Source organism: Bacillus rossius, chromosome 14 (assembly GCF_032445375.1).
Source record: "Bacillus rossius redtenbacheri isolate Brsri chromosome 14, Brsri_v3, whole genome shotgun sequence".
In the NCBI taxonomy this organism is placed as follows: domain Eukaryota; kingdom Metazoa; phylum Arthropoda; class Insecta; order Phasmatodea; family Bacillidae; genus Bacillus; species Bacillus rossius.
The window spans coordinates 10,542,881-10,565,334 of NC_086341.1; the positions used below are offsets into that span (position 1 = coordinate 10,542,881).

Here is a 22,454-nt window from a genome sequence, read left to right on the forward strand (position 1 = left end):
CTCTTTATATTTATAATCATATTAACGAGAAATTTTTTATAAGTTTCTTCGCAACAGCACCAAACATTCGTTTATATGCAGATTCTTTTATTCACATAAGAACATAACCTAAGTTACATCCATGTTAAAATGCGCGTCATAGTCATATAACTCTCTTCACCGCACACATTTTTCTATACTATAAACCATAATTGATATGTTAGACGGAAAGTAAAGGAAATGTTGTGACGCCAACCGCCGGTGCTCCCTTTGGACCGCAAAGGTCGTTATGTCACAACAACACTTACTCTTAAGTGCGTCCAACACGCCCGAGTGTGATGTCCGCCGAGTGTATAAAAGTGCACCGCGACGAACACCAAAGTGACGACAGCGCCCGGCTGGGTGTGACAATGCGCCGAATTAAATATGTAATTATTCTTTTAAATCAAAAACAATAAATAATAACAATTAAGATAACTAGTTCAAGGGAAATTAAGTCCAATTGTTTTATAATAATATATTGTGTAACATGTCTTTTAAGTCCAAAACTGGCCGGGTCGTTTTTCCCGCGTTCCACGTGTTTAGGCGCGAGGCCGCAGGGTGGTTTCGCGCTCAGTTACCGTCGGGAGCTCGCAGGGGTCGGACGCTTTGTGAACGTCAAGCCATCACCTTTCGCGCTACATCCACATATCAGCAATAGTGTAAGTTTTAAAATCCTTCTACAAGCTCGGCGCCGACCCCACCCAGTCGCACGATATTTCGTGCGACTCGTAACTAATTAAATTTATCCCAACAGGGAACTTTACATTTTCTACGTAATTTCGTGTCCAGAGATTAAGGACAGCGTAATTGTGTTACGCAGTTTCGACTTCACAGCCAATTAATGGTTATCATCGAAGACTCTTAGTAACGAGTGTCGAGTTCTTACTTACTAACTTTCGCCTCTTAACTTTCATCGTCTATAAATGTGTAACTGGTAATGTGCAATCTAACCGAATAATTTCCAATTAGAAAGTGACTGTAATGTGAATGTCTCCAGCTTACCGGGTTTACGTACTTTCCGAGACTTTAATATTTCGCCACAGGTTAGATTGCAAATAACTTTGAACATATGTGCTATTCTCCATGTTAACGTAAATGTCTGCATAAGTTGTTGCAACACAGTAGCTCCGCGACTATCCGCCGAATCCTTCACGTTGATAATCGGCCACTGTATCATTCCGTATATACCACTTTGCAACCTATCCTGGTCGCGCGCTCCGTTTACGCATAGAGATACGTGTGTCGCAGTGGTCAGACAACGGACACGGCCAGTACTTGGTATCGGTTCTGAATAAAGTGCAGTGTCGTGTCAATTCGTTTACCAGTTATTTACAAGGCGTCCTGGGTGGCCTGAACAGCCCAGGTAGGTTTCGAACCACGACACGCTCCTGCCTGCAGCCACGAGGCCGAACCCCGTTAAAACCCCTGAGATCTTTTCTAATGTTAATATTTACTTAAAAAACTTAGGCAGCGGAAGTGGCATCAGGTGTTTGGCGAAAAATATCAAATAACCCCTTAGCATAAATATATACAGCAGAAACATTTTTGCGTAATAACAATTATATGATGGAATGAGAAGCCAAGGGGTACAAAGTGACATTTTAAAAATTCTGAGTACTCGCAGTTCAAAGTTAAAATCATTTGGAAATCTTCCTGAAATATTTATGTCAGTAAAATGGTTATTTATTGGTTGTACAGAATACAACTTAAATATTTATGTATAATCCTAGAGGTGTACCCTTAGGGTAGGAGCTTGGGTACATGTGAACGTGGCTTTCCTCCTCTCACAGATGTAGGCTTCATGTGATACATAAAGCCATGTCAAGATTAAATGTGTTCTGGGAGTTCGGTTTTGACTGCGAGTGATGGCAGACGTTCCTGCGCTTACTCGCGGTTAAGTTGGACAACTCGTTAAATGCAGTATTAGTGGAAGACATTAATTATGATCGTATGGAGGTAGTGTCGCGCAATGATGTAAAGCGAAAAAGCATAAGTGAAACCTGTGATCTGATTGCACGAACAAACAAATCATGCAGGCGTGACATCCGCTTAAGTATTTCTTTGGGTGAAGAAATGTCCGGCGATGGACGAGACCGAGTGGACGATCAACAATGTGGAAGTGGGTACGTACCAGGTGGGAGCGCACGTTACCCTGATTCCTGTAGCGGACCATTCATTGTAGTAGTAGAATTCCTTGATAGTAATATCGGAAACTTGCACCCGATTGCTTTAGGGAAAAGAATGCACCCTAATCGTTACATATTGCAAATACAACAAGCAGGTCCAAAACGGCTGAAAATGTACTTTAGTACGGCGATGGCTGCCAATCAATTTCTAGACTCTGATACACCAGGCAAGATGAACCTGCGAGCGAGCATCCCCATGGGTCTAACGAGGTAACAGGGTATCATATATGGTGTTCCTTTGGATGTTAGTATGGATGAAGTCCTCGACGGATATGAAATCGCTACACACAAACTCCTGCATGCGGAACGTCTCACCAAGCATATCCAATGCGATGGGCAGGATCTTCGGGTACCTATCAAGCTCCTCAGTCTCACCTTTGAAGGACAAACGCTGCCTCCATATATTAGTATTTATAAAGAAATTTACAAAGTGACACCAAAAGTACAGAGCATAACCATGTGTTACCAGTGCCACAGTTTTGGACACACTGCCAAAAACTGTCGCTCCACGACTCCTCGGTGTGCTACCTGCCTTAATGTACATGGACAGGACGGCCCGACAGCTGATACCCCACAATGTGTCAACTGCCGGGGACCACATACGGCTCTCAATAAAAAATTCTGCCCCATGTGGGAACGTGAACGTGAAATCAAACGGCTAATAGCTTATCATAATCTTTCGTATGCGGATGCGACAAAAAAGTTACCACCCGAACCATGTGTACCGGAACGACAGGTCCATTATCCTATCATAGGGTTCCCTGTCATGCAACCCCATCTCCAACATACAGTTTCCACCCACAACAGTACACCTGTAGAGGTCCCCGCACCACAGCCGACGTTTGCTCACGTGACCCAACGCACCATGCCACGTAAGACTGTGACAACACGGCCCGATGGCTATACCACATGTTACAAGGCGATCCCACCCGTCATTCCGCTGGACTCCCACACAAATGGCGACATTCGCCAATATTACGCGCAGTTCCGTCCTGACGTACCAGACATCACTATCGGACCAGTACACAATCCACACGCAGGTGAGCACAACCTTGAACACCCGCCACCTACCCCTACAGGCACCGAGCACACTGTTCCTAATGATAAAGTACAGAATATCGTCGATATGATTGAGGGCTTGGTCAGCACTGCGAAGACCGATCATACGTTCGCCGTCAACAAGGATACCTTGATGGAGGTTCTCCTCCGCATTTTGAACCTATAATACAATCTTCTTGTACCATCTCTCTTCCCTTCAACCTTAAGATACTACAATGGAACGCTAGGTCATTGATCGCTAATCGATATCCCATGGAACACTATCTACACCTACACAACGTTGATATTATATTGCTATGTGAAACCAGACTTACGGACAAATACACAGTCAGGATACCAGGATATCAACTATACAGATCTCACAAACCTGACCGGGGTACTGCTATTTTCGTGAATAAATACTTAAGTGTAGCGGAAATATCGATTTAATATCCACCCCGTGCTGACAACATTGATGCTGTCGCTATTAAGATCCATCACCGACACCTCGTATGGGCCATAGTGTCACTCTATGTCCACCCCAACTCAACCATTGATGCTGATACATGGGACCTTTTCTTCCGCCAATTTCCCACCCCTCTTGTGATAGGTGGGGATTTTAATAGCCACCATTCCTCTTGGGGTAATGCTTATTGTGATGCAGCAGGCCGGACATTGCTTGAATTTCTTCATACCTCGAGCTATATGGTCATGAATGACAAACGCCACACTCGGTTAGGTTGCTACCAACAACAATCTACTGCTATAGACCTAACTCTCATTTCTACAGATCTCGCGGGGCAACTTACCTGGACTGTCTTAGAGGACAATTGGGGGAGTGATCATTTTCCCATATTGTTGACTACGCAGGTCGGCCAACCTTTGCCTTCTCAACAGTCTCCAGCAACAGCCAAGTTTCGTACCCATCAAGCTGACTGGAGTAAATTCCGCGGCCTTCTGGCCGATATCGCCCCTTTTGCGGACATAGGCCCAGGAACGGTTAATGCATGTTACGACTATTTCTACACGCAAATCTTGCATGCCGCTCATCAAGCCATCCCTATGACATGCCAGACCGCTTGTCGTAAACGTAAACCCAATTGGTGGGATGATAAATGTCAGGCTACAAATACTGCACGACTTACGGCCCTTAAAACTTATAAACACTGCTCCACTCTCAGTAACTACATAGCATTACAGAAAGCGCAAGCAGTGGCGAAACGGACATGGAAGGGGGTGAAATAAGAAAAGTGGCGCGCCTTCTGCACATCATTTTCGCGGTCTACTCCCCTGCCACAATTATGGAGGAAGTTTAAACAATTTCGGTCTAGCAAAGATTTCTCTTATGTGACGCCTATCCCTGATGTCATAGTACCAGCCTTTATGCGGCATATTGCCCCGGATTATGTTCCCAATGTAGATATACATTTCACTCCGCCTACGACGCCCATGAATAGGCATATAGATCATACTGCCTTAGTTATGACTTTTACGCAGCATGAACTACAAACTTGTATACGTCATACTCTTAACACGGCGCCGAGACTTGACGAAATCCCATATGTGATGATCCGGAACCTCCCTGAGAACTGTACTTCATACTTATTACAACTATCTAATCACATTTTCGTTCATGGTGTAACTCCGTTAGCCTGGCGGGAATTTTTCATAATTCCTATTAAAAAGCAGAATAAACCGCTGTTAGCCCCTACTTCTTACCGGCCCATTGCACTCCGCTCATGTCTTGCAAAGGTTTTTGAAAAACTATTGAAAAATAGGTTACAGTGGTGGTTGGAAAAGAATAAGCTCATCCGACCTGAGCAGTTTGGATTTCGGCCAGGTATCGGTTCACACGAGGCCATAATATCCTTATTGTCAAAAATTCATGCTGCCTTCAAGCTAAAGAAAATATGTACCGCGCTCTTTGAAGACCTGGTATCCGCTTTCGATAATGTTAACTTGACTGTATTGTATGAGAAGCTGTGCCATTTTGGAATTCCCACTCAAATTATTAAATGTGTACACGCCCTTTTGCTGTCCGACAATATTACCCAATCACGTCACAGACACCATCGTCTGCACGCATAGTATATAATGGCCTTTCACAAGGCAGTACATTGAGCCCACTCCTGTTCCTTTTGTATACCCAAGACTTCGTTTATCACATTGGCCGTACATCCTATAACATTACTTATGCAGATGATATCGTGATATGGGCCTATAATACAACAGATCAGGGAGCTTAGGACACGCTGCGTGACAATCTCCACAGGCTTCATGCATGGACTGATAGCAATGGATTAGAAATATCCCCAAAGAAACGTAAGATCGTGTTTTTTACGAGGAAATATAAACCACACAATTTTCCACCCTTCCAACTGCTGGGTCAACCCTTACCGATTGTGACAGAAATTAAATACCTAGGTGTGGTATTTGATCATCGTTTGACGGGTAAAGCCCACATTAAATATCTAACGCATAAATGTCGGAAGCGCATTGATCTGTTAAAAGCTATAACACACCGCATGTGGGGTGCAGAGGTCAAATTATTAAAATTATTTTATATTACCACTATTCGGTCGGTGCTCGATTATGGCTGTTGTGTTCTTTACAACCTCTCTCCCACCAGGAGTGCTGAACTGGAGAAGGTACAGAATGTTAGTATGCGGGTCATTTTAGGTGCCTTCCCTTCTACACCTATCCCATGTATGCAATTTGAACTGGGACTTCTGCCACTAACCCTCCATAGAAAGTGCTTCCTGGGGAAACTTTGGATACGCTCAAGGGCATCTCATGTTGCCGGTTATATGCGGGCGGTGGACAAACTGGATTTGGATATTCCGGACGCTCTTAAACGAGCGAAGTCCTATATCGTTTCTACGCCCTGTTTAAACAAATATACTTTAACATATGATATTACGTTTCAACCGCTGCGAACACAGGTCATAGGTAGTAAGGAACAACCGTCATATCTAACTGCTCAGGAGTTCTACGAAAGTGTGAATCACGTGCATTTGCATCGAACTATATATACAGATGCTTCCAAAACAGACACAGGGGTAGGAGCTGCATATTACGATAGTCACAATAAAACTACTGGATTATATAAACTGCCCCCTATAACTACCATTTACTATGCTGAGGCGTATGCGGTATATAAGGCATTGCAATATGTGCTCCGAGAAAAAATTCACCAATCTATTATTGTGCCAGATTCATATAGTTTAATTCAGTCTCTCAATTCCACCCCCCTTACTAGAGAACATGTGGTCTGGCTTATTAAGGAACTTTCACTTACCCTGTGTAGACTTCACATCAGTGTACAATTTTTCTAGATACCTGGTCATATCGGGATTCACGGGAATGAAATGGTAGACCGCCTGTCCAATTTGGCTCGATGCTGTCGTGGTAGTACGGTCCCGGTGGTATCATATAATGTCCTTCTCCCTTACCTCGACCGGCTCATTATGAAGGAATGGGATGCCGTATCGAGACGCTATGCCAGGGATAATGCAACAGTTTACGCGTCCTTATATCAACATAGACCGGTCAGCACGGATATCGTCTTTGATAATCAGCCGCGTCACCTCGCTGTCTTATCATTTCGACTCCAATCCAATCATATCGCTGCCCCTGCCCACTTGCATAAACTCGGTATTCGAGACAATTCTGAATGCACATGTGGTGCTGTCCTGGCGGATGTTAATCATTTACTATTTGAATGCTGTTGTATCCGTTCGCTGGATAACCTCTATGCTCGACTTAAGAGTCTTAATTTGCCTTTGCCAATGGCGTACCCCTCCTTGTTGTTTACGTCTACTTGTGAGGTCTGTATAGTGCTGTCCCATTTCCTATTAGAGAATGGCATCCACATATGAGTTAATGGTAACGCCCTTGGGTCCCCTGTCCTTGGTGACCGGTGTATTATATTAACATTTGACCTTATTCCATGGCCTTCTTTCCGTTGGTTGATGGGCCTCGACCGAGAAGATAGTTAGCAATGAATAGTTCCTGCTAGGTAATCCTACCATGCCCCTCCGCCTACGTGCGCTCCGCCCGGTATATATTTCAGTTGGATAACGCCGGTATTGATCTCTAGAAGAGGCGGTTTTTTGCAGCGAGATATTGAAGACATTTGGTTGTGAGGGACCATAAGCCGTGTTGACCACGTGCGAGTATAGTTCTGGTTGCGGGCGAAATCCGTTAACCAACATAACACAAAAAAAAATAAAAATAAATGTGTTCTTAAATAAGAAATGCAGAAAATTTTTAAGGGACTATTACAGTTTAGCCATTTACGAATGAAAAAAATGTATTTTGTGATACAGTTGCAATAATTGAGATGAAATTATGAATAATATTTTATTTTATATTAAACTCCCATTAAACACAATGTTAGTAATGGGTTTATCAACTCCTAGCGCTAATATTTTACAGGCTACCATTTATTCGCCGAGCCACACCAAATCTATCTATTTGGACGTGATTTATATGACCGCATGTAGATGCATGGTGGATACTAAATTTACCTTTGGAACGAAACCTAATGCTGTTTCCTGTTTTTTCTTGTTTGAAATAAATAAATAAATAAACTTTATTTTGCTTCGGCGTGTCTGTAACGTGAGACAGGTAATCATTCGCGGAATAAAAATTGTTTCTTGTAACTATTTATTGCGTAGTTCCTTGAAGATAATTTTGAAGCTTTTTTGAGCCCTCCTTTTTGTAAATGCATTTTGGAGGGATAAACATGCAAATGGATATTTTTATATTTTATTTCATGACTTTTGCAATTAGTTACAAGCCCGGGGGCAAACCTATATCCTACTTTCCTCTCAATCTTCTCCAGAATGGAGCTACAGCACGGGCGTCTCTGGCTTTGTGGTTAGGTGCGGAGGTTTTTTTTTGTGGCGCGTTTTGATTGGGGGGGGGGGGGGGGGGGGGGTGAGGGTGTCGCGGGGGACACGTTCCCCTAAATATTTTCAAGTACATCCAGTAGTTTTATTTATACTATTTTCAAGTTTATAAAATACACATATTTACAGTGATAACATAGTAAATCAGGTGTCAAAAATTACATACAAAGCATATTTTCAAAATAGACATTTTATACTTATCACGACGGAGGTACTAGAATTCAAATAAATAATTTTCTTTTATGCCGCTCCCCCCCCCCCCCCCCCCTCTTCATCAATCTTGATGTGCCAGAGACACCCATGATTTACACATCTTGCCATCACACATATCTCATCCAACTCATATGCCGCTATTGTTTTTACTGTTTTGTTTCACCCCCCCCCCCCCCCCCCCCCCACCGCCCCTTTACATTCTCAGTCTCTCCTTGAAAATTTTTCTTAGTGTTCTCTCGACTACTTCTAGACTTTACCCATGCAAATTCTTCGCTCCAGGTCTCCCCCATTCCTCCCATCCTGCTCAATACTTGAAACACCTCAATAGGTTTCTCCAGCTTCTTTCAGTCCTTTTGCTCTCCCGCCCCATTTTCTTCATTAGGTCTGTTGGACTATTAAAATACTCTCATGTTTCATCGTGATTAGTTCTCTACTTTCCCTTCACCCACCTAGCTGCTCTCCTCTGCACCCCCTCCATTCCGTGACAAGCTCTGCTGTATATGGTTCCCGTATTACTGCAAAATACTCCAGCACGTGGTGTACACTGGTGCTGTAAGACTTTACCTTTATAACGTTGCTTCCTCTTAGCAGAAGCCGCTAATCTAGATATTTATCCTTTTTTTAATGAAGCCGAACAAACAAAACACATTTCGATCAAGACGAAGCCTCATGGTAAAATGGCGCTAAAGTCAAATGAGTTTTTCTGAGTAGCGTTTTTGAAAATCATAACAAAAAAACTATATTTATTACTGAAAAGTTGGTACTTATTGCAAATTTCATTTTTCTTCACTGGAGGAGGTTTTCTGAAATCATTTCAGCCAAATCCTTACAGTTAGTCATGGCCGATTTGTTTCTTAGTTTTCCTTGAGTTTAGCTGACCTCCGTAGCATGGTCGAATGCACACTTGCTTTGTAAATATTCATGAGATAAATATGAATTTGAAACTGTCAGGTTGTTGGCGAAAGACGCACACCATTTAATTAAATTTAAAAAAAAATTAGAAAAAAAAAACATTTTCACGAGTTTATCAGTCTCTAATGACATTGCTTGCTGGTGATGAGACAATATAAAGTAAGAGTATATATATTTTTTTCCTAATGTCTGCAACAGCTAAATTGTCTCTTAAACCAATGGCATGTTCAGATTTTTCAATACCTGCTCTGTTTACATATTCTTTTGTTTTCTTCCCTAGGTTCTTCACGTGCTTCACTGAAAAGAAAATGTACTCCATCTGCAAGCAGACGCACCTCGCAACCGGCGTGGAGCACGCTCTCACGTGCAACTTCTTCCACCGGGGGGAGAAGTCCCTCGTGGTGGCCAGTGCGAATGTCATCAGAGTGTTCAGGCTCATGCCGGACGTCGATCCAAACCGGAGGGAGAAATTCAAAGGTGGGTGTTTGGAGATGTCAAGTCTGTTGTGCTGGAATTGATAAAAGTAATAATACTGTACTGTTTTCTTTGGGAAGCCTACAACTCACGTAGTTTCGGTTCCCTACCACGTTCGTGCAACTTCGGATTTCTCTCAAAAATTGAAATTAAAAAAATTCGAAGGGTTAGGTTAGGTTAGGTTAGGTTAGGTTAGGTTAGGTTAGGTTAGGTTAGGTTAGGTTAGGTTAGGTTAGGTTAGGTTAGGTCAGGTCAGTCACAACATGCTTGTTTTCATTGGAAACTTCTGATTTAGCGGCTGAAGTGGCGTTAATACCAAAACGCAAAACTTCGGAAATCTTCGGAAATTCTTGTGCTTCCCGTTTTCTTTATTCGTGGTTTATTTTGAATTTTTGCCAACGACCAGATGTAGTCGTGTACAAATTCAAGAAATTATATGAGCAAACTAATACTGTCACGCATTGCGTTACAGTAGGCCGTTAAGAGTATTGTTAATCTGTTAAATACGGAACTTAAAAAAAAAATTGTAAAAAAAGATAAAAAAAAGAATGTTTTATCTCGAGACTGCTTAACTTACGTCAGATCCAAAGAATTTTTTTTGAAAAAAGGCCCCTCCACTGTAGGGGCTCGCTTATTGCTTGAAATATCAAAACTGTGAAACTGGAAATGATACCTACATATGTGCAACCAGAGAAAGTACTGTGAAACAAGGAGAATGGGAGGGTAAATAGAAACCGTCTGCCGAAGAATCGTTATGAATATATCTTTGGTTTTTAAATTTTTACATTTTATTAGTTACTTACCAATAATATTTAGAGTAAATTTAATTGAATTTTTTTTCTCAAAGCTTTCTTGAAGCGAGCAGACAGTTCGTCACCAACCTGCTGTTTGTACTCATCCTGTTATACGGTATGTTCACTCGCAGTTTACGGACGGTAAACTGGCGGTGGGGGTTTCGGGAGGGTCCCCGTGGAAGTGCGTCGGGGCGCGTACGTTTCGTTTGCAGACAGCCGGCCGCCCAAGATGAAGCTGGAGTGCCTGTCCACGTACACGCTGTTCGGCAACGTGATGTCCGTGCAGTCGGTGGGGCTGGCGGGGTCGGCGCGGGATTCCCTGCTGCTCAGCTTCCGCGACGCCAAGCTCAGCGTGGTCGAGTACGACCCGGAGGCCCACGACCTCCGGACCCTGTCGCTGCACTACTTCGAGGAGGAGGACATGAAGGTGAGCCCCGTGCCGTCTCGGGTCCGGATTTCGTACTCACAGCAGTCGCAGACGAACTTGTAGAACTTTTCCCGACTGTCCAACTTTCACGGAATGAAAAAATATATGCTCGTAGTTATACGCAAAAAGGGAACCGATCCACATGGAAACCCATTCTGAATATTTTGAAGTTAAAGTTAATTATAAATTGTATTTCTCGTATTGATAACATAATGTGGGTATGATTTTAATGGTCTAGTATAAATACTGATATAATAATAGCAACGATGGTACGATCGACCTTGTACTATTTTAATTTATTTTCAAAAAAAAATATAAAAAAAAAATTGTGGGTTGGTTCCTTTTTGCATAACTACATCCATATATGCAGCGCGTACTTTTTTGCATAATTAGCTGCCAAAGTTACATTTTTAACATTTTTTTGGGTTGTACAAATAAGGAGAATTTAATTATTTGAAAAAAAAGTAACTTTTTTTAGGTTTAACTGGCTGCTCCGAGGAATGGTTTTGAATTTATTTCAGAAAATATTAATTAATTTTATCTGGCATTTCAAAAATTCTCAAATTGGTTACGATTTTGACAGCCAAGAAACATGAAAAAAAATTTTTTGTGATAAAGTCAGGGACTTAGAATATTTAGGACAGGCCAGTAAGAGCAGGGTTGGAAAAAAAAAACCAAACAAGCTTTTTTTTTTATTACGTTAGTACGTTAACTTATGTTTACCCAAAGAGAAACTTCCTTGTACTGAAGCAGATGGCGCACTTCACTACATTGACACGCGTAGTAGACGACACGCGACCTTCGGAAGTGTCCACCGTTGAAGCGAACCAAGCGCGGTGGGGTAGCTAAGGTGACTGGCGGCTCCTGGCCAGACTTGACAGTGGCGCGCGCCCCCTCTTGGATTCAAACAGAGGGGGGGTGGGGAGCGTTCAGTAACCGCGAAACCGTAGAAGCTTTGGCGCCCCTGGCGGGGGACATCCCTGCCACCTGCCTGCTACGCCACTGGAACCAAGTGTGTTTTGTTGCACGGCCCTGCTTTATCTTTCTATTCTTAATTTTGTTTCTTCCTTTATTCGTTTTTTTTTTCTTCACATTGATTGCGCGACACGAACCCGGAACCAGGTGTAGAGCTGCAGAGGTGCAGAGGTGCAGATTTGCAGAGGTGTAGAGGTGTAGAGGTGTAGATTTGCAGAGGTGTAGAGGTGCAGAGGTGTAGAGGTGTAGAGGTGCGCAGGGTGGCTGGACCCACAACCACCACGTCCCGGCGGTGCGGGTGGACCCGGAGGGGCGCTGCGCCGTCATGCTGGCATACGGGCGCAAGCTGGTGGTGCTGCCGTTCCGGCGTGAGACGTCGCCGGACGACCCCGACCCCTCCTCGGCGGCGGCCGACGCCAGGGGGCGGGCGCCGGTGCTCGCCTCCTACACCATCGTGCTGAAGGAGCTGGACGAGAAGATGGACAACGTGCTGGACGTGCAGTTCCTGCACGGCTACTACGAGCCCACGCTGCTCATCCTGTACGAGCCCGTAAAGACGTTCCCCGGGTGAGTTCAGGCGAGAGGCCACGGAGCGGAAGTAGCAGTTCAAGTACGTGGCCCTCGAAAGTCACTTGAATCAGTTAACTTTGTTCCACATTGTGAGTTTATGTAAGAGACCACGGAGCGGAAGTAGCGGTTCAAGTACGTGGCCCTCAAAAGTCACTTGAATCAGTTAACTTTGTTCCACATTGTGCGTTTATGTAAGAGACCACGGAGCGGAAGTAGCGGTTCAAGTACGTGGCCCTCAAAAACACGCGAATCAGTTAACTTTGTTCCACAATGTGAGTTTAAATAAGAGACCACGGAGTGGAAGTAGCAGTTCAAGTACGTGGCCCTCGAAACTCACTTGAATCAGTTAACTTTGTTCCACATTGTGAGTTTAAATAAAAGACCACGGAGCGGAAGTAGCGGTTCAAGTACGTGGCCCTCGAAACTCACTTGAATCAGTTAACTTTGTTCCACATTGTGAGTTCATGTAAAAGACCACGGAGCGGAAGTAGCAGTTCAAGTACGTGGCCCTCGAAACTCACTTGAATCAGTTAACTTTGTTCCACATTGTGAGTTCATGTAAGAGACCACGGAGTGGAAGTAGTGGTTCATGTACGTGGCCCTCTAAACTCACTTGAATCAGTTAACTTTGTTCCACATTGTGAGTTCATGTAAGAGACCACGGAGCGGAAGTAGCGGTTCAAGTACGTGGCCCTCGAAACTCACTTGAATCAGTTAACTTTGTTCCACATTGTGAGTTCATATAAGAGACCACGGAGTGGAAGTAGCGGTTCAAGTACGTGGCCCTCGAAACTCACTTGAATCAGTTAACTTTGTTCCACATTGTGAGTTTAAATAAAAGACCACGGAGCGGAAGTAGCGGTTCAAGTACGTGGCCCTCGAAACTCACTTGAATCAGTTAACTTTGTTCCACATTGTGAGTTCATATAAGAGACCACGGAGTGGAAGTAGCGGTTCAAGTACGTGGCCCTCGAAACTCACTTGAATCAGTTAACTTTGTTCCACATTGTGAGTTCATGTAAGAGACCACGGAGTGGAAGTAGTGGTTCATGTACGTGGCCCTCTAAACTCACTTGAATCAGTTAACTTTGTTCCACATTGTGAGTTCATGTAAGAGACCACGGAGCGGAAGTAGCGGTTCAAGTACGTGGCCCTCGAAACTCACTTGAATCAGTTAACTTTGTTCCACATTGTGAGTTCATGTAAGAGACCACGGAGTGGAAGTAGTGGTTCATGTACGTGGCCCTCTAAACTCACTTGAATCAGTTAACTTTGTTCCACATTGTGAGTTCATGTAAGAGACCACGGAGCGGAAGTAGCGGTTCAAGTACGTGGCCCTCGAAACTCACTTGAATCAGTTAACTTTGTTCCACATTGTGAGTTCATGTAAGAGACCACGGAGTGGAAGTAGCGGTTCAAGTACGTGGCCCTCGAAACTCACTTGAATCAGTTAACTTTGTTCCACATTGTGAGTTCATATAAGAGACCACGGAGTGGAAGTAGCGGTTCAAGTACGTGGCCCTCGAAACTCACTTGAATCAGTTAACTTTGTTCCACATTGTGAGTTCATGTAAGAGACCACGGAGTGGAAGTAGCGGTTCAAGTACGTGGCCCTCGAAACTCACTTGAATCAGTTAACTTTGTTCCACATTGTGAGTTCATGTAAGAGACCACGGAGTGGAAGTAGCAGTTCAAGTACGTGGCCCTCGAAACTCACTTGAATCAGTTAACTTTGTTCCACATTGTGAGTTCATATAAGAGACCACGGAGTGGAAGTAGCGGTTCAAGTACGTGGCCCTCGAAACTCACTTGAATCAGTTAACTTTGTTCCACATTGTGAGTTTAAATAAAAGACCACGGAGCGGAAGTAGCGGTTCAAGTACGTGGCCCTCGAAACTCACTTGAATCAGTTAACTTTGTTCCACATTGTGAGTTCATGTAAGAGACCACGGAGTGGAAGTAGCGGTTCAAGTACGTGGCCCTCGAAACTCACTTGAATCAGTTAACTTTGTTCCACATTGTGAGTTCATGTAAGAGACCACGGAGTGGAAGTAGCGGTTCAAGTACGTGGCCCTCGAAACTCACTTGAATCAGTTAACTTTGTTCCACATTGTGAGTTCATATAAGAGACCACGGAGTGGAAGTAGCGGTTCAAGTACGTGGCCCTCGAAACTCACTTGAATCAGTTAACTTTGTTCCACATTGTGAGTTCATGTAAGAGACCACGGAGTGGAAGTAGCGGTTCAAGTACGTGGCCCTCGAAACTCACTTGAATCAGTTAACTTTGTTCCACATTGTGAGTTCATGTAAGAGACCACGGAGTGGAAGTAGCAGTTCAAGTACGTGGCCCTCGAAACTCACTTGAATCAGTTAACTTTGTTCCACATTGTGAGTTCATATAAGAGACCACGGAGTGGAAGTAGCGGTTCAAGTACGTGGCCCTCGAAACTCACTTGAATCAGTTAACTTTGTTCCACATTGTGAGTTTAAATAAAAGACCACGGAGCGGAAGTAGCGGTTCAAGTACGTGGCCCTCGAAACTCACTTGAATCAGTTAACTTTGTTCCACATTGTGAGTTCATATAAGAGACCACGGAGTGGAAGTAGCGGTTCAAGTACGTGGCCCTCGAAACTCACTTGAATCAGTTAACTTTGTTCCACATTGTGAGTTTAAATAAAAGACCACGGAGCGGAAGTAGCGGTTCAAGTACGTGGCCCTCGAAACTCACTTGAATCAGTTAACTTTGTTCCACATTGTGAGTTCATATAAGAGACCACGGAGTGGAAGTAGCGGTTCAAGTACGTGGCCCTCGAAACTCACTTGAATCAGTTAACTTTGTTCCACATTGTGAGTTTAAATAAAAGACCACGGAGCGGAAGTAGCGGTTCAAGTACGTGGCCCTCGAAACTCACTTGAATCAGTTAACTTTGTTCCACATTGTGAGTTCATATAAGAGACCACGGAGTGGAAGTAGCGGTTCAAGTACGTGGCCCTCGAAACTCACTTGAATCAGTTAACTTTGTTCCACATTGTGAGTTTAAATAAAAGACCACGGAGTGGAAGTAGCGGTTCAAGTACGTGGCCCTCGAAACTCACTTGAATCAGTTAACTTTGTTCCACATTGTGAGTTTAAATAAAAGACCACGGAGCGGAAGTAGCGGTTCAAGTACGTGGCCCTCGAAACTCACTTGAATCAGTTAACTTTGTTCCACATTGTGAGTTTAAATAAAAGACCACGGAGTGGAAGTAGCGGTTCAAGTACGTGGCCCTCGAAACTCACTTGAATCAGTTAACTTTGTTCCACATTGTGAGTTCATGTAAGAGACCACGGAGTGGAAGTAGTGGTTCATGTACGTGGCCCTCTAAACTCACTTGAATCAGTTAACTTTGTTCCACATTGTGAGTTTAAATAAAAGACCACGGAGTGGAAGTAGCGGTTCAAGTACGTGGCCCTCGAAACTCACTTGAATCAGTTAACTTTGTTCCACATTGTGAGTTTAAATAAAAGACCACGGAGTGGAAGTAGCGGTTCAAGTACGTGGCCCTCGAAACTCACTTGAATCAGTTAACTTTGTTCCACATTGTGAGTTCATATAAGAGACCACGGAGTGGAAGTAGCGGTTCAAGTACGTGGCCCTCGAAACTCACTTGAATCAGTTAACTTTGTTCCACATTGTGAGTTTAAATAAAAGACCACGGAGCGGAAGTAGCGGTTCAAGTACGTGGCCCTCGAAACTCACTTGAATCAGTTAACTTTGTTCCACATTGTGAGTTCATGTAAGAGACCACGGAGTGGAAGTAGCAGTTCAAGTACGTGGCCCTCGAAACTCACTTGAATCAGTTAACTTTGTTCCACATTGTGAGTTCATATAAGAGACCACGGAGCGGAAGTAGCGGTTCAAGTACGTGGCCCTCGAAACTCACTTGAATCAGTTAACTTTGTTCCACATTGTGAGTTCATATAAGAGACCACGGAGCGGAAGTAGCGGTTCATGTACGTGGCCCTCTAAACTCACTTGAATCAGTTAACTTTGTTCCACATTGTGAGTTCATGTAAGAGACCACGGAGCGGAAGTAGCGGTTCAAGTACGTGGCCCTCGAAACTCACTTGAATCAGTTAACTTTGTTCCACATTGTGAGTTCATGTAAGAGACCACGGAGTGGAAGTAGTGGTTCATGTACGTGGCCCTCTAAACTCACTTGAATCAGTTAACTTTGTTCCACATTGTGAGTTCATGTAAGAGACCACGGAGTGGAAGTAGTGGTTCATGTACGTGGCCCTCTAAACTCACTTGAATCAGTTAACTTTGTTCCACATTGTGAGTTCATGTAAGAGACCACGGAGCGGAAGTAGCGGTTCAAGTACGTGGCCCTCGAAACTCACTTGAATCAGTTAACTTTGTTCCACATTGTGAGTTCATGTAAGAGACCACGGAGTGGAAGTAGTGGTTCATGTACGTGGCCCTCTAAACTCACTTGAATCAGTTAACTTTGTTCCACATTGTGAGTTCATGTAAGAGACCACGGAGCGGAAGTAGCGGTTCAAGTACGTGGCCCTCGAAACTCACTTGAATCAGTTAACTTTGTTCCACATTGTGAGTTCATGTAAGAGACCACGGAGTGGAAGTAGCAGTTCAAGTACGTGGCCCTCGAAACTCACTTGAATCAGTTAACTTTGTTCCACATTGTGAGTTCATATAAGAGACCACGGAGTGGAAGTAGCGGTTCAAGTACGTGGCCCTCGAAACTCACTTGAATCAGTTAACTTTGTTCCACATTGTGAGTTTAAATAAAAGACCACGGAGCGGAAGTAGCGGTTCAAGTACGTGGCCCTCGAAACTCACTTGAATCAGTTAACTTTGTTCCACATTGTGAGTTCATATAAGAGACCACGGAGTGGAAGTAGCGGTTCAAGTACGTGGCCCTCGAAACTCACTTGAATCAGTTAACTTTGTTCCACATTGTGAGTTCATATAAGAGACCACGGAGTGGAAGTAGCGGTTCAAGTACGTGGCCCTCGAAACTCACTTGAATCAGTTAACTTTGTTCCACATTGTGAGTTCATATAAGAGACCACGGAGTGGAAGTAGCGGTTCAAGTACGTGGCCCTCGAAACTCACTTGAATCAGTTAACTTTGTTCCACATTGTGAGTTCATGTAAAAGACCACGGAGCGGAAGTAGCAGTTCAAGTACGTGGCCCTCGAAACTCACTTGAATCAGTTAACTTTGTTCCACATTGTGAGTTCATGTAAGAGACCACGGAGTGGAAGTAGCGGTTCAAGTACGTGGCCCTCGAAACTCACTTGAATCAGTTAACTTTGTTCCACATTGTGAGTTCATATAAGAGACCACGGAGTGGAAGTAGCGGTTCAAGTACGTGGCCCTCGAAACTCACTTGAATCAGTTAACTTTGTTCCACATTGTGAGTTCATATAAGAGACCACGGAGTGGAAGTAGCGGTTCAAGTACGTGGCCCTCGAAACTCACTTGAATCAGTTAACTTTGTTCCACATTGTGAGTTCATGTAAAAGACCACGGAGCGGAAGTAGCAGTTCAAGTACGTGGCCCTCGAAACTCACTTGAATCAGTTAACTTTGTTCCACATTGTGAGTTCATATAAGAGACCACGGAGTGGAAGTAGCGGTTCAAGTACGTGGCCCTCGAAACTCACTTGAATCAGTTAACTTTGTTCCACATTGTGAGTTCATATAAGAGACCACGGAGTGGAAGTAGCGGTTCAAGTACGTGGCCCTCGAAACTCACTTGAATCAGTTAACTTTGTTCCACATTGTGAGTTCATATAAGAGACCACGGAGTGGAAGTAGCGGTTCAAGTACGTGGCCCTCGAAACTCACTTGAATCAGTTAACTTTGTTCCACATTGTGAGTTCATATAAGAGACCACGGAGTGGAAGTAGCGGTTCAAGTACGTGGCCCTCGAAACTCACTTGAATCAGTTAACTTTGTTCCACATTGTGAGTTCATATAAGAGACCACGGAGTGGAAGTAGCGGTTCAAGTACGTGGCCCTCGAAACTCACTTGAATCAGTTAACTTTGTTCCACATTGTGAGTTCATGTAAGAGACCACGGAGTGGAAGTAGCAGTTCAAGTACGTGGCCCTTGAAACTCACTTAAATCAGTTAACTTTGTTCCACATTGTGAGTTCATATAAGAGACCACGGAGTGGAAGTAGCGGTTCAAGTACGTGGCCCTCGAAACTCACTTGAATCAGTTAACTTTGTTCCACATTGTGAGTTCATATAAGAGACCACGGAGTGGAAGTAGCGGTTCAAGTACGTGGCCCTCGAAACTCACTTGAATCAGTTAACTTTGTTCCACATTGTGAGTTCATGTAAGAGACCACGGAGTGGAAGTAGCAGTTCAAGTACGTGGCCCTTGAAACTCACTTAAATCAGTTAACTTTGTTCCACATTGTGAGTTCATGCAAGAGACCACGTGGGCCGTCGCAACCGGGGGAGATGGGGGGGGGGGGACACGTCCCCCCCCCCCCCCCCCAGTAATAAAAGTCTTCAATTTCACCCCCCCGATAATATATTTAGTTCCGTAGTTGTATTAAAAATATGATTTCTGTGATACAACCCGTATGTTGCGCACGGTGCATTTAGTCCAATCGTGGTAATGTGAGCACTGTGTTTTTTACAAATTTTTTCCTCTGAAATTTTTCCGGGGGGAGGAATTCCCCGCCCCCCCCCCCACTTTTTTTCTTCTTCCAGGGGATGGATATTCCTCAACGACTAAATCAATTGCAGTTCCCCCCCCCCCCCCCCCAAAAAAAAATACATCCTTGCGACGCCCATGGAGACCACGGAGTGGAAGTAGCAGTTCCAGTGCGTGCCCTCGAAACTTACTTGAATCAGTTAATTTTGTTCCACGTTTATTAGACTTTTTCTGGTGCCACTTTCATACACACAAAGTATCAGTTAGAAAAAAAAAACTGTATGCGTGGAGTCCACGCGCGACAGAAAGTGAAAGTTTTTGCTTATTAGGTATAGATAGAGATAAATTATTAGTATTTTTTTTTATATAAGAAGAGATATTAGTAATTCAAAATAGTGAGGATGCTGGTATTATCTTAAACGAAAAAAATAAGGTAGCATCAATAATTGGCCGTTTCGAAAACTGATAAGTAGACAAACACAAGCAGCATTATGAGAATATTCTAAAGTATCCCTGCTGCATGATTTCTACCTCTTCCCTATGTCACTACTAGCATGTAGCATGCTACACTACTTACATATTCCCACCCTCTCCCTTGTCAAATCCCTTTCGACCGCTAATGCATGCGTTGGGAGTGGCAAGGCCGCTGACTCACTCTCCTCCTCTACCCGTTCTCCACCACGTACCTAACTATTCCCATCATGTAATCAGAATTTTAGTAATGCTCAAAAATTGTAGACCCCTTAGCAAAGAAGTTTCATTCACTTCAAAAATTTTGTTTTATGATTATTTCAAAATAAGTATTTCAGAAAGTAAACAAATGTGGTGATATACAGTGGCCTCCTGGGAGGTTAAAAGAGGTTTTGGTGTGTGAGTTGGGGGGGGGGGGGGGTGGGGCACATTGCCTTCGCCAGCAGCTACTGTGAAGTAAAGTGGAAGGCACACTTCGACAAACTACATTTACTCCCTCTCCCTCATCTTGAATTTTAAGTGTCATCATCTCATCTTTTACGCTTGTGAAGATGTTTTGGAAGACCCGGAATAAAGAGGCATAAGTTATATACTAGTTAAGACGCACAGCATGTAGTTTGTCAACTAAGCTGTTTCCAATTGCTAGATACAAGTTTGTGACTATAATACGACCCGTACATTTAGTTTCAGCAGTTTTTGGTAAATACGGCTTGAATGGGAAGTCCGAAATTTTGAAAAATACGTATATACTCGAGTATAGCGCGCCCTTTTTTCCCCGCAAGTAACGAAAAAAAATCAAGGATTCGCGCTATACACGGAAAAAAAAAATTAAAGGGGGTGAGGCGGGTAGGAGGAGTGGTAGTCGTTAACTTCCGGGTGATGGGTGACCCCACACATACACACAAGCAACGAGGCCTCTCTTTCACACACACACACACACACACACACACACACACACACAGACTCACAACCTAGTCTCTCGCACACATACACACACACACACAGACTCACAACCTAGTCTCTCGCACACATACACACACACACACACACGTGCACGTGCAAGCTCGCACATCATGGTCTCTTGTTTATTTTTAGACCTCCCCCCTCTGCGGAAAGCCAGCGCAGCAGCTATTAAAAAAAAAAAAGAGAGAGAGAGATTGTTGTCACCAGTCCCCAGCTCACTTCCTTCGCTTCCTCGTCCCAGCAGCTACCTGTGAGTCATCTAGTCCTCCGCGCCAGCTTGACGGGAGTGGTGGTGTTTAGTCCTGTCGACTGTCAAGTTACTTGATGGTCATAGTCCCGTTCCTGCCTGCCTCCCTCCCTCCCTCCCGTTCTCGTACCAGTTGTGACGATACAGCTCTTCATTATCTTCTGTCTACACAGCAGAGTTTAACTTGCTCGTGTCGTTTCAGATGGTACAGTAGGCCACAAAAGTTTCGCTTTCAGGTGGAAGAGTAATTAATTTAAGTATTTTCCTGACACATCACCACACATCAATTTAAGTAATCATTTGTTTCATAAGTAATTACTTAACAGGTACCACAAAATATTAGTAAAATTTATGGGAAAAAATTTTTTTTCTTTGGAATTTGTTGCAAAAATCGTGGTGCGCGCTATACACGAGGGCACGCTATACACGAGTAAATACGGTATTATCACCTTAAAATGCGGTGGAAATAGTATAACTAAACACCTCATGGTCTTATATGTTAGCATTGCACCATAAATAAACTTTAATTATAAAAATTAAATTAATAATAATAAAATCATCTCTTTAAAAACTGAAATTGAACTGGAAATGAAACCATGTAAAGTTAATGGGCCTCACCCATTATGCTGGTTATTGCATTATCATTTCATTATATTTGTTTTGTTGCAAATTTTGCTTGTCGAATACAGTAAAACTGTAGATAAAATCCCACTTAAAAAAATTCCCAGTATAATATTTTTATAAAATATTTACCACTGTTTCTATTAATACATACAAATTTTTCTTTTAATAACATATATAGGAATGTAATTCTAAAAGAAAGAACATTTGTTTCTCAAAATATTTTTATCCAATGTAATGAAACAACATTTATTGTACAGCACAAATGATAAGTAGTCACCATAAAAATTTAAATATTTGTCATAGTGTATCACCAGCTTTTCCATGCCTTCAGCATACTCAGTTACCACAAATTCATTAAGAACTAATCTTGAAATTTCAGGAACGTACAAACTCAGTCCATCTATAGTGAAACGTCTAACCTGTTGAATTTTTTCCTCAATCCTTGATTTTAATTCGTCAAGTCCCACGCAACTGAAAGTCTGCCTGAGCGTTCATCACGAATATTCATACGCCTGCCATTAAACATTACGCATCATTTTCGAACTGAAGCTTCATTCATCAGATTACTGTAAATCTAGGTTATCTGTCTGTAAATTTCAATAGGGGGAAATTTTTTTTCTTTGCATTCATAAAGTGTATTACTCTACGAACATCAAATTTGGCGGGATCTTTAATTTTTTTCACGCATTTCAAAGTCACGCCGTAAAAAGTAACCGACGTTGCGGCTTGCCGTTGGCGTCAGAGTGGCGTGAAGGAAATGGGAAGGTCCATGATGTGGTGGTGTGGGTTGCGGGAGAACTGCGTTATTCGTCAGATCAAACTGTTCTCTGCTGTTTGGTGTATAAACTTGGTGATGGAGGCTGAAGGTACGTAATTCCTGATAGCAGTGGCGTAGCCAGGATTTGTGTATGGGGGGGGGGGGTGTTAAGGAGCATGCTCCCCCCCC

The 22,454-nt window shown here is 43.3% G+C and overlaps 1 protein-coding gene across 1 annotated transcript in view; it reads left to right on the plus strand.

Annotated features, from left to right (window-relative positions):
* The first annotated feature begins 7,746 nt into the window (after window positions 1-7,746).
* LOC134539132 (cleavage and polyadenylation specificity factor subunit 1) overlaps window positions 7,747-22,454 on the plus strand; it is a 64,930-nt gene continuing 50,222 nt past the window's right edge. The window contains exons 1-4 of the mRNA XM_063380880.1: window positions 7,747-7,874; window positions 9,564-9,760; window positions 10,764-10,978; window positions 12,213-12,520. Coding sequence (XP_063236950.1) covers window positions 9,592-9,760; window positions 10,764-10,978; window positions 12,213-12,520 — 692 coding nt within the window. The 5' untranslated portion in view covers window positions 7,747-7,874; window positions 9,564-9,591. The remainder of the gene's footprint in view (window positions 7,875-9,563; window positions 9,761-10,763; window positions 10,979-12,212; window positions 12,521-22,454) is intronic.